General features: G+C 29.1%; 1 protein-coding gene across 2 annotated transcripts; it reads right to left on the reverse strand.

Moving 5' to 3' along the window:
* On the reverse strand, positions 711-2,756 carry LOC109357471 (probable BOI-related E3 ubiquitin-protein ligase 3). 2 transcript variants are annotated; one of them, XM_019601452.1, is made up of 4 exons: positions 2,411-2,756; positions 2,175-2,307; positions 1,926-2,138; positions 711-1,433 (listed from the first exon to the last, which is right to left on the reverse strand). In XM_019601452.1, exons 1-4 carry the CDS (start codon positions 2,752-2,754, stop codon positions 810-812), a joined length of 1,314 nt encoding a protein of 437 aa, XP_019456997.1. In that variant the 5' UTR covers positions 2,755-2,756; the 3' UTR covers positions 711-809. The 2 variants fall into 2 exon arrangements, with proteins under 2 accessions (XP_019456997.1, XP_019456996.1); XM_019601451.1 differs by having other exon boundaries at positions 1,926-2,307.

Here is a 13,668-nt window from a genome sequence, read left to right on the forward strand (position 1 = left end):
AACTAGCATAATGTTGAATAATCACTTGCAGCTTGAGATATGATGGCCGAAGGCTAATAATGTGAAAGTCTAAAACCAAATGATTATAAGTCATAAGTCACATCTAAAATTAGAGCTTATAATCCCAAATGTTTGTCAAAATCCTCTCTATTTTTTATCAAATAAACTGACTTTAATTGTCTCCACTCGTATAAGCAAAGTAAAATATACAATATTCCTCACCAAACACTCTACTCTATATCCTTTAATTGTCTCCAGATACTAATAACAAAAACTCAAGTTATGTATGACAAATCTAGAGGAGATGATTGATTCCTGACACTAACTAAAGCATCCCAAATTTCAGGATAAAATTGGATTTTTTCATTCAACTTATAAGATCATTGTTGGGAGTAAGAATTTTTTCCTTCACAAAATAGTAACTGTGGTCAATATTTATTCTTAGCAATAAAAATCAATACAAGCATATATTTTGACGCCTGTTAATTCATAAATTAATTTTAAAAAATGGCATTGGTAAAAGTTTCCTAACCAAGAATACTCACTAACAAAATGACCCTAAATAAACACCTAAAATTGCTGAAGCAGTGAACCTGTGAAAATTTTGGCACAATGCAAAGCCAATCTCTAATATTAAGCTTTAGATGAAATCACTATGTACTACGTATATCTTTACAAAAAATAAGATATGGACAAGAAAATGAAGAAAATTTGCATCAAAATGGAACATTATTTCCTTTCTTTTTTTTTACCCTCTTCATTCATTGAAAAATTGTTTATAGGGTAAGGTCCTATATTTTTTCCCAAATCTAGGACATGTTAATATGAACACTAGCATTCTTAAAGGATTTACAAATGGGACAATTATGAAGACTAGAACCACAAATATTACACAAACACAAATGCCTACATGGCAAGATAAGCACACACGATTCTTCTTTCCCACAATTCTTGCACAATCTCATATTATCATCATTTTTTCCAATTATACCCTTACCACTACCTTCCTTATCCTTCATCCCGGCGCATCCCATTATCGTGCGCCACACTCCTTCACTATCTTTTTTCTTGTTATCACCGTCAGTGCTACCACAACATGAACTTGCGTCGTCCATAAGCGCCGCTGCTGCGCCGCCAGGGCACACGGTGGTTTCATTTTCATCTCCGCCAGCACGGTGGATGAGGACTTGTTCCAATTCGTTACGCAGAGCATTGGCTGTGGCTTCATTGGTTTGCGCTAAATTACGCCATATTTGATTCTCTATGCAAAGAGACTTGATTTTTTCTTCTAATGCCCAATTGAGTTTTCCAATTTTCTCTATCTCATCTTCCTTTGTTTTTAGTCTTTTCATTACACCAACTTCAATTGCTTCCATAAATTTCCTTAATTGCCCCTTTCTTTTTTCCTCTATCTCAATCCTTACTTTCTCCAACTGCACCAAACATAGAACAAAAGATATTAGAATTTAGAAGGAAAAAAATTTAACAAAAGACATTAGGATAAAATTGTAATCACATCATATCTAAAAGATACAAGTGCATATTATGTCTAGTACACTAAGAAATTAAATATTGTTTTGCAATGAAAACAAGTCATCTCAATAGAAAAAATTAAACATTCATTATTATTGTTATTTTTGCTTCATTGCTTCATTATCATTGAGTTGAGACAAAATTTGGAACAATATCTATCTGATCAAACATGTACCTCTAAACAAATATATCACAAAACATGTCTCGAGTTGATAATAATGAAGTAGAATTAATAATAATAATGAATGTTTAATTTTTATTTATTAAAATAACTTATTTTCATTGAAACGAGACAGAATTTAACATTTCAGGACAAGAAATTTTTGTTCCACAGCTGTAACAGAACATTATTTTGAAGAAATTAATGATGATTGATTATTGATTGCACTTACTCGTTCAGCAATGATGTTATTGATATCAAGTTGTTGTTGCTGGAAATGGAGAGAAAGATCTTCACCAAGGAATGAGAAAGAGCTACAATTACTCTTTTTGTGATTTTGGGTTGTTGTGGTGTAAGAAGAGTAAGGATAGTTGATAATATTAGAGTTTTCCCTTGAACGTTTTCTTGATAAAGGAACATTATAGGTGAGGCTGCTATCAGATTTCATGGTTGTTTTCTGAGGGAAAGAATTAGCACCTATTAAGGTATTGTACGGTGGCCGGAAAACATTCTCGGTGGTTGTTGTGGTGCCGGATAATGGAAGTACTGAAGGGTAATTAATTTGGGTTGTGTTGTAAAGATTGATATTTGTATCAATAGGGTTCATCATTTCTCTGCAAAGATTCATATAACAAATAACAAAAGTTACTTAAAAATGTGAAATAGAGAAGAATAGATAATGAAGGATTTATAAAGTGAGAGATAATTAGTACTTACCTATTGATGTTTATGAGTTGAGGAGATAAGAGGTTGAGATGGTGAGCCTCAACGGCCATGTTAATAATGAACACACAAATGAAATGAAAGAAGAAAATGATATTTGTGTTGCTTTGTTGTTTGTTGTGGTGTAAGTTATTATTTCTTGAGATATATATATTTATGACCCTTCTTCTCTCTTTGTAACGCGTTTTTAGCGTGGATTTGAAGAGAATAGAGAGAACTTGGTGGTTTGAGAGAGAGCTAAGAAGAGATAGAAGGATTTGTGGGGAGAAAATGGATGCAAATAGAGGTGGCATTGTTGTGTGGTGGGTTTTATTTAGGGGTTCCTTTGGTCCACACATCATTATTATGAGAAGATAGATATGTTCTTTCATAAATATTGTTATTGTCCTTAACCAAATAAAAAACATGTCGTATAGATTAAAAATTAAATGTTTACCATTATTATTATTGGTATGTAATAATATATGATATATGATTTAAGATAATATATCTCTATTTGAATATGAATACAATGTTGATGTAATAATATAAAGTATTTAACAAGCAAAAAAAAAGTCAAAAGTTAAATTATCACATACAATGAAAAAAATTAGTTCCACTAAGAGTGATAGCTTGGTTTATAACAAAAAAATACCTCTTTTGATTATTACATGATTTTAAAATAAACTAAAACAACTAAGACCCAAAAAGGAATATGAAATACTGAAGATAGTGTTTGTTTTAGTGTGAGATCTATTTGTTGTCTAATCATAGAACAGAGAGATTTGATGCGGTATGCAGTAGTTAAGGCCAATTCAGTAATATCAATCCGTTGTTATCGTAACTAGACATGCATTACTTTTTCCTTTAACCAATAGTTAAATAGTTAAAAGGTCGAGAGATGGTAAAGTGCCACGTATTTACATTTTACATTTTGCATTTTTTTTGAACATTTTTAATGTTGATACTATTTTTTCATTGAGGTCGAATTGGACATATGCTTGTTCATATTTTATCTTTTAAACAAAAAAAAACGTATCCACCAATACTATTTTTTTTGTATATTATTTATATTTAATTATTGTTTACTCTTAAAAGATAATATATAATTAATAATCTATTAAATATGAGTATATCATTACATTAACAATAATGTATAACTATTAGATTCTATTTTAAATAAGTTAGGGTTATATAACATTTAGAATTAGTCTTATATATTCACTTTTTGCTCTCAATTATAAAAAATATCAAATTTAAGTATTTTTAAAATTTTAATGTCACTTAATTTTTGATATACTACATTTTAAATAGTAATTATAATTATTTAAAAATAATAATTGAAGAAATTAATTACATATTTATGAAAATGTTTGAAACTAGTTAAATATAAGAGAAAGTCTTTATTTGTTTAGAAAATTAATGGATATATCTCATTTTTTTCAGGAGTAATGTATAGAGTTAATTACACTGACACTCCTTGAGTTTTAGTGAAATTATATAAATTGTCCCTCACTTTTCTACATCTACACAAACATCTCATAGTTTTTATATTTTCATTACATTGTCCAACCCTAGTTTTGATAAATAAGTATAATATTTTAAAGTAAAAAAATGTGATAAATGCAATTATGTTAAACAAAATATGGTATATTGTGAAGAAATATTCAAATAATATACAAATAAATGTATCTTTATTATTTTCTGTTATAAAATACATCAACAATTCTAAAAATATATTGTTTAAATTGCTCTTATACTATATCGTAACGAACCAAAAATAATAAAGAGGTATCGACTCATATATTATTTGGACTTGTCTCCACAATATACCATCTTTTGTTTACCTTAATTACACCTTAAAATAATTAATTCCTTATATATACATATGATATTGAAATACTATTAGTCAAAAAAATGTAATACATAAATATATTTTTTTAATTTTAAACCTGTTTCATTTATTAAAAAAAAGTCTTGTGATAAGTAATGCACTATGATAAAATAAAATTAAAAATGGTGATTACGGTGGGCCCACAAAGGTTAGGGAAACACGTGTGTAGCAAGGTTATGGGGAACAGTACAAGGCGAGGGTCCCAGAGAAGATGGAGGAAGGGTACATTGTACCGTTTGAAGTGGAGGACTTTTTCGCACTTTCCTTTGCTTTTACTGAACTACAGGTTGTTAGTTGAGTCATATTATTATAGCATGGGAAACGTTGCTTCTCACTTTCCACTTTTCTCCATATCTTTTACTGTTTTTAATGCAATCTCTTTTAACACCTTCTATTTTTACTACATTTAAAATAAAAAAACTAATTGTATTTTCATAGCTTTATGTTTTGTATGGGAGTGTAACTTTAGATGGGAAGAAAAATAATGGCTTTAGAAAATCTGGCATTGTTTGGGCTTAATGTAAATATCTTTATAGTCCCACAATTTAGGATTTTATAGAGATAAAATATAAAAATACTTAAATATTTTTAGTAAAATTATATATTATTGTTAATTATATTTTTAAATAAAAATTATTATAACATTATCATTAGTATAGTATCTTCATCTAAATTTTATATTCAATCTATTTTATTTTCTTAATCCTTCAATCTATTTCATTTTCTTTTGCTTCTAACTCTAAAAAGAGAAGTATGATACCATTTCCCATAAGCAAAATAGGTAGCCATGGTACATGTTTGCTCATAATTATTTTGGGTGCAAACACCTTTTCTTATATTCTGTATAAGCAAAATAAGGATGCATTTACAACTAGTAATTAATGTTGATTATATGAAGATATTAAATTTGTCACGTCGTCCGTATTTCCTTTCTTGATTTTGAATGCAGGGAATAAAATTCTGTATTTCTAGTAAGGTATAATAATTAAATCCAAATGGCCAAGGTTTGATACATGATAATATGATATATTCTATTATCTCACATTTTGTCCATACCCACCTATTCATAACATATTTTCAAATCATGGATAGACATGAATGCGTTGAATCCATGGTTGCGTATATTATGTTATCACTTTCCCATGCATGTGTTTACGTATACACCGGATTTATTTACAATAGATGTTCTTCTTAAAGTAATGATATTCAAATTGAATTTTCAGATCATTATATTCAATGGGTTATATTTAAATATTTTTAGATAAACCAAGAATCAACAAGTATTAAATAAATCACAGTTGCCATTAGCAACTCGATCCTTGTGTAAGCACGTTAAGGCTTGCCTAGCAAATATTCCAAAGCAAGTTGAGCTATAAAAGAGATAATAAACGAGGTGCTAAGGTTTGTCTAGAAAGGGGAAAAACATGTGTACTTTCTCTTAAACCTTTGTTTGTGTGAAAAAAATAAAGATAAATAATATATTTAGACAAATTCATTGAAATATTAGAGTTGATATGTGTAAGTCTTTTTTTAAGATATGTGATTTTATAAAATAACATATGTTGTCAACTTTATTTGATAGGAATTAATTCATTTTTATTACATTGTTATCTCTCTTGATAAATGTTGTTTCAAAAAAATATTTTCAGAACACAAATTATGTCAAAAGTCATATTAACTTAAGTGAAAATAAATTATATGCTAATGGTGTAAAATAGAATATATATGATGATAAAGAATATTTTTCTCATGGTATCTTCATAGGTAGAAACTATTCTACTTAAGAGAAAACTCTTCCTTAAAGAAATGTTTTATTTTATTTTTAACATACATATAAATCTCAGTATCATATTCAATCTCTTGTACTAATTAAGACGGAAAGCATGGCATAATGACTTTCGTAATTATCTTAAAAGAAAATATTAATACTTTGACAATAATCATTCTTATGTGTCATATTACGAAAAGGAAAAGAAACCAATGTATTGATCAATATAATAAACTTAAAATTCTAAAGTGATTATTCCTCCTCATCTCAACGTCTGAACTAAATATACTAACTACTTTGTGGCCACTTTGAGATATTGTTTTAAATTATAGATGTGCATTCTCATTAATTAAGCACACATATGTTGGTGCCGTTTAGTTGTATAAACACCTTAATTAGTTAGATTTTTTTCACATTACTGGGACATTATCATCACAACACCACATATATGGAGATATAGCTTTTCTAGAAAGTTGATTTGCATATTTACTTAGAATATATATTTATTGTCTCAAATGATGTTTCATACGCTATTTCACATTAATGATAATGAAATAAAATAATAACTTTTTAATTGACATAAAATATTTTCAATCACATATAATAACATGTATGAGATAAGATTTGGGATTGAGTATCTATATTCATGCTATTATTGTAATTATTATTTGTTTTCATGGGTCCCACGAGGACAAGGAAGGGTTGCAATTGTATTTAATTTACTGCTTATAATAACCTCAAACAAAATAAGACCACGCAATGTTGTTGTATTTTTTTCTTACTTCCAATTTTATATTTGTTCTCATATCTAATCCTAGAATGCTAGCTTGCTTTAAAGAGACAAAATGACAAATACATGAGTTTCTTATACAAATGTTATCGAAGGGAGTGTACACAAAATTAATTTAACTCCAAAATTATCATGATATCACCCATGAACAAAAATTTAAAACTATAAAGCAAAATGAACTTGATGGCGGTGCCAACCAAGAATTCTCCTAGTTGGTTGTTAGTTTTATATGCAAGTTAATTAGCACATTACTGATCAATTGAGGAGGCTTATTTTTTCCGAGTATAAAAGAATATAAACTATGATTATGCAGTCACAAGGGTAACCATCGCCCTTATCCTATCCTAAATGTAAATGTAGTTAGATTATTTTTCTGAATCATAACTAGAACATAAATCTAATGATTAAATTGATCCCAAATATTGGTCAGGTCAGCTTTTGGATTTGAATCTGACTTAAATCTCATTAAATATAATATATATTCTTTCAGATAAAGTCTTGTTAATATTATTTATTATTATGAATATGTAATATGACATATGAAATGATAAATATGTAGATATTTTATCAATTATTTAGATATATGTGTTTTTGACGAAAAAATATAGAATCATTGATATTTTGGGTCAAATTCAGTATATAATTGAACAGACACATACAAAAATGACGAATGAGTTAGCATGACATGAGTTGAGTTAGGCCATGTTTATTTATTTTTTGACCATAAATATTGATCAAATCTAATTTTTGAACTTAAATTCGATCATAAACCTAATAAAATTTGACCTGAGTGAGTAAGATTGAGTCTTACTTACCTCCGTCACAAAGTTTTGAACTTAATTATTTTATATCTTATTCCTTGAATAATTTGTTGGAGCACTTGTTAATCTAAATTTATAACAAACTATTACTAAAGGTAAGATGCATGAGGCAGGCAAGCCGTACAAACAATGAAACAAAATCATAATTAATGTCTTGCAAATAGCCTTTGATTTGATTTTCTTGTTCTCGATAATCCCGATCCCTTAATGTGACTTCAAATTTGGCATTAATGTCAGATTAGAAATGGGTTTTCACGAAAAGCTTGGGACATTAATTTGGTTATATTATTATGAGTGATGGAAATGAATGGGACTTGGTGATGAAGTAACGTGTACTATTACATCAGGATCATGGCAGAAAAAAGGAAATTACTATTATTATTGCATGTGGAGGGCCATCTTTTCACGTGATTTGAAAACTATACTTTTATTTTGGAGGAAAAAATTTATAAGAGTTTTTGTACTATCAATGTATTATTATTGACCATTTATTTTAAATTATTATCCCATCATAAATAAAAGAAATTCAAATAAATAGTAAATGATGTATTAAATGTTTATAAATTTATACATTGTAAAGTGTGTAAATATTACACTTTTTTTAAGTACGAGCATATGCATTAAATAAGATTGAAAATGTGAGCATGTTCAAGTCACTCAATCAATTAGCCAAAGAAATTTGAGGTTAAGCAATTGCCAAGCTTATCACTTTAAAAATGTGATGGGTTAGACAAAGAATTGTGTCTTAGCCGAGTAGTAGATGAGAAGTAGTTGTTAAATTGATTCCACCTTCTTATCTTTCTTCATATTTCTCCATATTCAATTTTTTTCAAACTTTTTTTCTCGAAATCTTTAAAAAATTAGTAGATGAGTTGGATTCCATATGAGCAATAAGAACTTAATGAAATGTTAACCATTAATATGATTCTCACCTTAATAATGTATAAAAAAAAAATTAATGTCTCAATAATATATAAGTTTTATACACCGATATTATATTATTTATCATTTATGTTTACTCATAGTTAATTCTTCAAAAAATATATAATACAAATGAATAGTAAATGATATGAGCACATTTTCTGTTGAAGAAAATGTCATTTTAAGTATCACTTTCTTTGATTGGTCAAAAAAATACTTCATTATTAAAGTAATATTTTCCGACCAATCAAATAAAATATTACATGAAGTGCCACTCTTTTGGTATAATAGATGTTAATTCTTTATCTGATATTAAAATTTGAATTCACAATCAACTAGAATCCATAATAACTTAACCAACATCATATCCTACCTTCATTATTGCAATATATGCTCCAACCACATTGGCCCTACTCTAATTTAACTACCAACTAATTGAATACCAAAAAGAAGGAAGAAAAAAAGGAAAAAAGTGACCCAAAGTTAGGAAAAAAAGAAGGGTCATGAAACCACTACATTTTCATTAATTACTTTAGTAGATGATAAATATTAGAGGATCATGTGTCTTTGTGCTAGCCCCTCTTATAAGGGCATATCATTTGCATCTTGACTTAAGGAAATGGTTTCTTTAATATATACCTTTTTCTCTCTTTTCTCCATTCAACCTAAAGTTTTTGTTATTCTACATGTGATCTCCACACCTTCCAATTTTCACATTATATATGAGAATCTCATATTCTCTCTCTTCCTTTGTGTTATTTGGGAATCTCATTATTCACCTCCACAATACAAGCATATAAAACCAATCTTTGAACATGTCAAGCCTCAATCTCTTACATCTCTCAGTCAGTGTGAGAGAGAAGGAAAACAACAAAGGTTGATAATTAAAGAAGGAGGATCTTCTGCGTGACAAAGTGGAACTCAAAGAACACTTTCTTTTTCTTTATATTTTTCAAAGTTTTATTAGTTAATTTTTGTTTTAGTTGTACTATGACAAACTCTAGGGAAGATAAATATAAAAAAAATAACTCAATGCACGAGACTGTCATCTAGTAGATATATGCAGTCTTAATATCACAAGCGAAAAAGTTGTTTCGAATAATGAGATATAATTTTTTTTGATGTAAAGGTGTTTGGTGAAATTGGTCTCCTAGTTGAGCTATCATTATTTCTTGTATTGGAAACATACCTTAATTGTGCTCATGATACTTGAAAAGAGGGTAGCTCTATATCTATCTAAGGCCAACATGAAAATTTGACCGTTAGGTTAGAGGGAGTGGATTTTAGAGGAAATGCATGCACTCTTTTGTGGGGTTTGGTCCCCCTATTAAATAAAGCCAAGAGTACTTGATTCTTTTTCTATCTTTCATTTTTATCTTTAGCACTTCCATATTCAATAGCATCAAGTAACTTCACTATCATAATTCAATTCCCATGAAATGAAAAACCACCAAAATTGAATGGTACTGTACCAATGAAAATGAAAGTGTGAGATTTTGGGAAATGGGTTTTAGATGTGGTCAATGAGCAATGAATACAACTCATATGCTTGGACAAAAAATTATCCTTTCCCTAATGAAAATTACACTTCCCAATACATAGTTTATTTTATTTTATTTTCCTTTATCTTTTTTTTGCTAGGCTTCATGATTCCATGTGGATTAGTGTCTTTCTCCGTCCAACAATAAGACAAGGCAATTCACATTTATTTCTTACACATTGTTTTCAAGAAAATATGCTTATTCTAGAGTAACTATATTTGGTGGTGAGGATGATAATTTTGCACTTGCTAGCTTTTTCTATACCATTTCTTGATTCATTTATCATTTTAAAGTTCTTAGCATTTTTTGTCTAAACAATTATTTTTATGGGAATTAAGATCTTCTCTAGTACTGAAATATGATGAGGAAAATGAGAAATTTATGATATTTAACAAAATTTTGGTACACATATTAATATCCGTATTTAATATTGAACTCTTCTATACTAGATATGACATCCACCCGTTTTAGGGTTATATTCGAATTACAAATCCTTTAATAACATTGATCATTGAAATTGCATACCTCATAGCATAACACTAAAAAGTGATCAGGTATCCCATGTGAAGAAGAAACAAAAGTTTGAACAAACTTAATGGACCAATGCTGTTTAATAAGTTCAAGATGTACTTTAATACATGATAGAAGAACAAGAAGTATCATAATTGAAATGCCCCTTACTTGATAAAGCAAAAGCCAAAAGCTAGATCACTATCATGACACGCTGTATATCACATAAGCACTACACTAATAATAAACCTAATGCAAATCGAATAATTAACTATTTATGTATACTAAGCTACCATGCATATCTTTACATTTTCATTCCATTTCTATTGCATTTCAATGAAGAAATATTATTAACAAAGTAAAAAGTAAGATGATAACCGTTCTGTAACTCAGTATCCCCATTTTCTTTGTTACCAACAATAGGAGATATATATAAAACAATTTTACTCCTTTTAAGTTAGGGCTGATAACAATGAATCGAATTAGTTTGACATTCGTTCGAAACTTGACTCTTTATTCATATCAATAAATTTGGTACATCATTCAAATAAGTCAAACTTTAGTTAAGTACAATTAAACTAGTTAAGTTCACGAGTTAACTCGATTATATTTATAACTTATGTGTATATATGTATGTATGTATAAATGTGTATATATAAATATGTATGTATGTATATGTATCTTTAATTTTATATCTGTTAAATAAATAATAATCGTTTGAACTAGCGAACTGAATCAATCGAGCTAATAGTTAAACTAAACATTTCACAAACTTTTGATGAACCAAACTAATTTGAGCTAACGAGTCGAAACAAACATTTCACGAACTTCAATCGAACTGTAAACATAACTCATTTTGAACTCGAGTCGGGTTCCGAGCCGAACAAATTATTATCGAGATGAATCGAGTTGAGCTCTAATTCGACTCAATTCGTTTTCAACGCTATATTTGCTACTAATTGAGATTTATTGGTGCAAAATAAGAGATTCCTTCAGGATTCTCCTTAAAATTTAATGGGCTAAGTGGGCTACAATTGTGATTCTTGCGCTCCAACTTTTCTGATTAAAATCAGCTTTCATAAGCCCAAGCTCAAACAACGGTGTTATTTTTGGTAAACATAGATGTTTTAATTTTTAATTAGGCCCATTCAGCTTTCAATAAAATCATACAACATCACGTGTTGTTTATCCAAATAATCTTGTGGATTTGGGAAATGGTCCTTCGCAACAAAGCATTTGGTTAGTCCTGTAACTAAACAAATAATGGTAGTCATTTGATATTTACTCACTACCAAGCATTATTTCATACATTTGTTCTACATGGAATTTTAAGACGTGGATGGTTCTTATCATTGTTCACTAGTGATTATATATATATTTTTTGCTTTTTAAATTAAACAGTCAGAAAATGCAGACAGTTTCACACTAAAAACATTATATTTTATTAGTGTTTTAAATTATGGTTAAAATTATAATAGATTTATCATAATTATGAAAAAGTATGGGAAAATGCAACTAATATAGTCATAGCAGTGATCATGATGTCGCTATAAAGACTTGCAAAATCATAATATTATAATCGCAATTACATTGTGAAGCACAATTTTACGTTAGTGAATGTACTTATAAGATACTTATAATACAAAAAAACTTATAAAATACTTGTACCAAAGAAAATACTGATAGTTCTCCTTCCTCACCAGTAAGTGTAACTTAGCTAAATAACTTTGAGATGTGTACACTTCATATTATAATTAGAGTTCGAAATCTATGCATTGATAGTGTAAATTTTTTTACACCGTCAGCACATCATCTACCATTAATTTGTAATACTTTTATTTGAAAGTTAATACTAGCTAACAAATGAATGGTGGAGATTTGTTGACAGTATAAAAATTACTTACACTGTCAATATATACATATTAAATCCTTATAATTAAATTGAAAAGTTCACAGGAGAGTGATTATGTTAGGAATATTTTTGTAAGTATTGAAGACAAGAAATTAATTGCAGAAAAGAAACAAAAGATAATTCTGATAACTTTCTTCATATCCTTCTCATATTCTTGTTCATGCTAAATAGCACTAAAGGGAAAAGGGTAATTGATCTTAACCACCAAGGTGGACTATTCTTACAAACAAGGGATAACTTAAATATTTTCATGAAGTGTTGTTAACGTAGTTCGCAACAATTCTAAATGGCACAAAATAATCGTTATTGGCTGAGTCAGATCAGATCGTTCTCTTTAAAACGTTTCGAGGTACTACTAAAATTGTGCAAACAGACTATCAACCACGCTGTCCCTATGATGGCTACCAGTGTCAATTCTCGAATTCACACATTATGATTACTCGTGCCAATTCCTTTTCCACAATAATGACTACGAGTGCCAATTCACGAATTCCCACAGTATGACTACTCGTGCCAATTCTTTTTCCACAATAATGACTACGAGTGTCAGTTCTCGAAATTCCCACTTTGGTTGCATGTGCCAATTCTCAAGTGCCACAGAAAGAAAGAGGGAGAAGGTTGTCGAAAATGCGTCGGCAGAATATAAGGGGGAGACATAGAAGTTGAGAGGTAAACGCCTTCAACTTGGTGCAAATTATAATGAGAGAAGAATACCTCTATTTATAGCTTGACAACAACTCTTTCACCAACAACTCCATTACCAATGACTCTATTACCAACGACTCTATCATATTGACCGAGGTCTCCTCCAACGACTCTCTAACAACTCTTTCCTTGTTGCATGTGTGTTGACTTGGTCAACACACAATCCAAGCCCAAACTGCCCCAAATAAATAAATAAATAAATAAATAAATATTTTATTAAATAGAATGTTGGGCCGCAACTTAATGCTTATAAAGCCTTTCAACTTTCCTCTTCCAAGCAAAGTGAGACTAGTGAGTTTTTTCATTTTACTTCAAAATATCATTCTTTCAACAAATTCCAACAATCCCTCACTTGAAATTAAAAAACGATTTTCGTGAATTTCTATGGTCTCAATAAGATTGTGCATAAAC

Source organism: Lupinus angustifolius, chromosome LG09, assembly GCF_001865875.1.
Source record: "Lupinus angustifolius cultivar Tanjil chromosome LG09, LupAngTanjil_v1.0, whole genome shotgun sequence".
Lineage (NCBI taxonomy): Eukaryota > Viridiplantae > Streptophyta > Magnoliopsida > Fabales > Fabaceae > Lupinus > Lupinus angustifolius.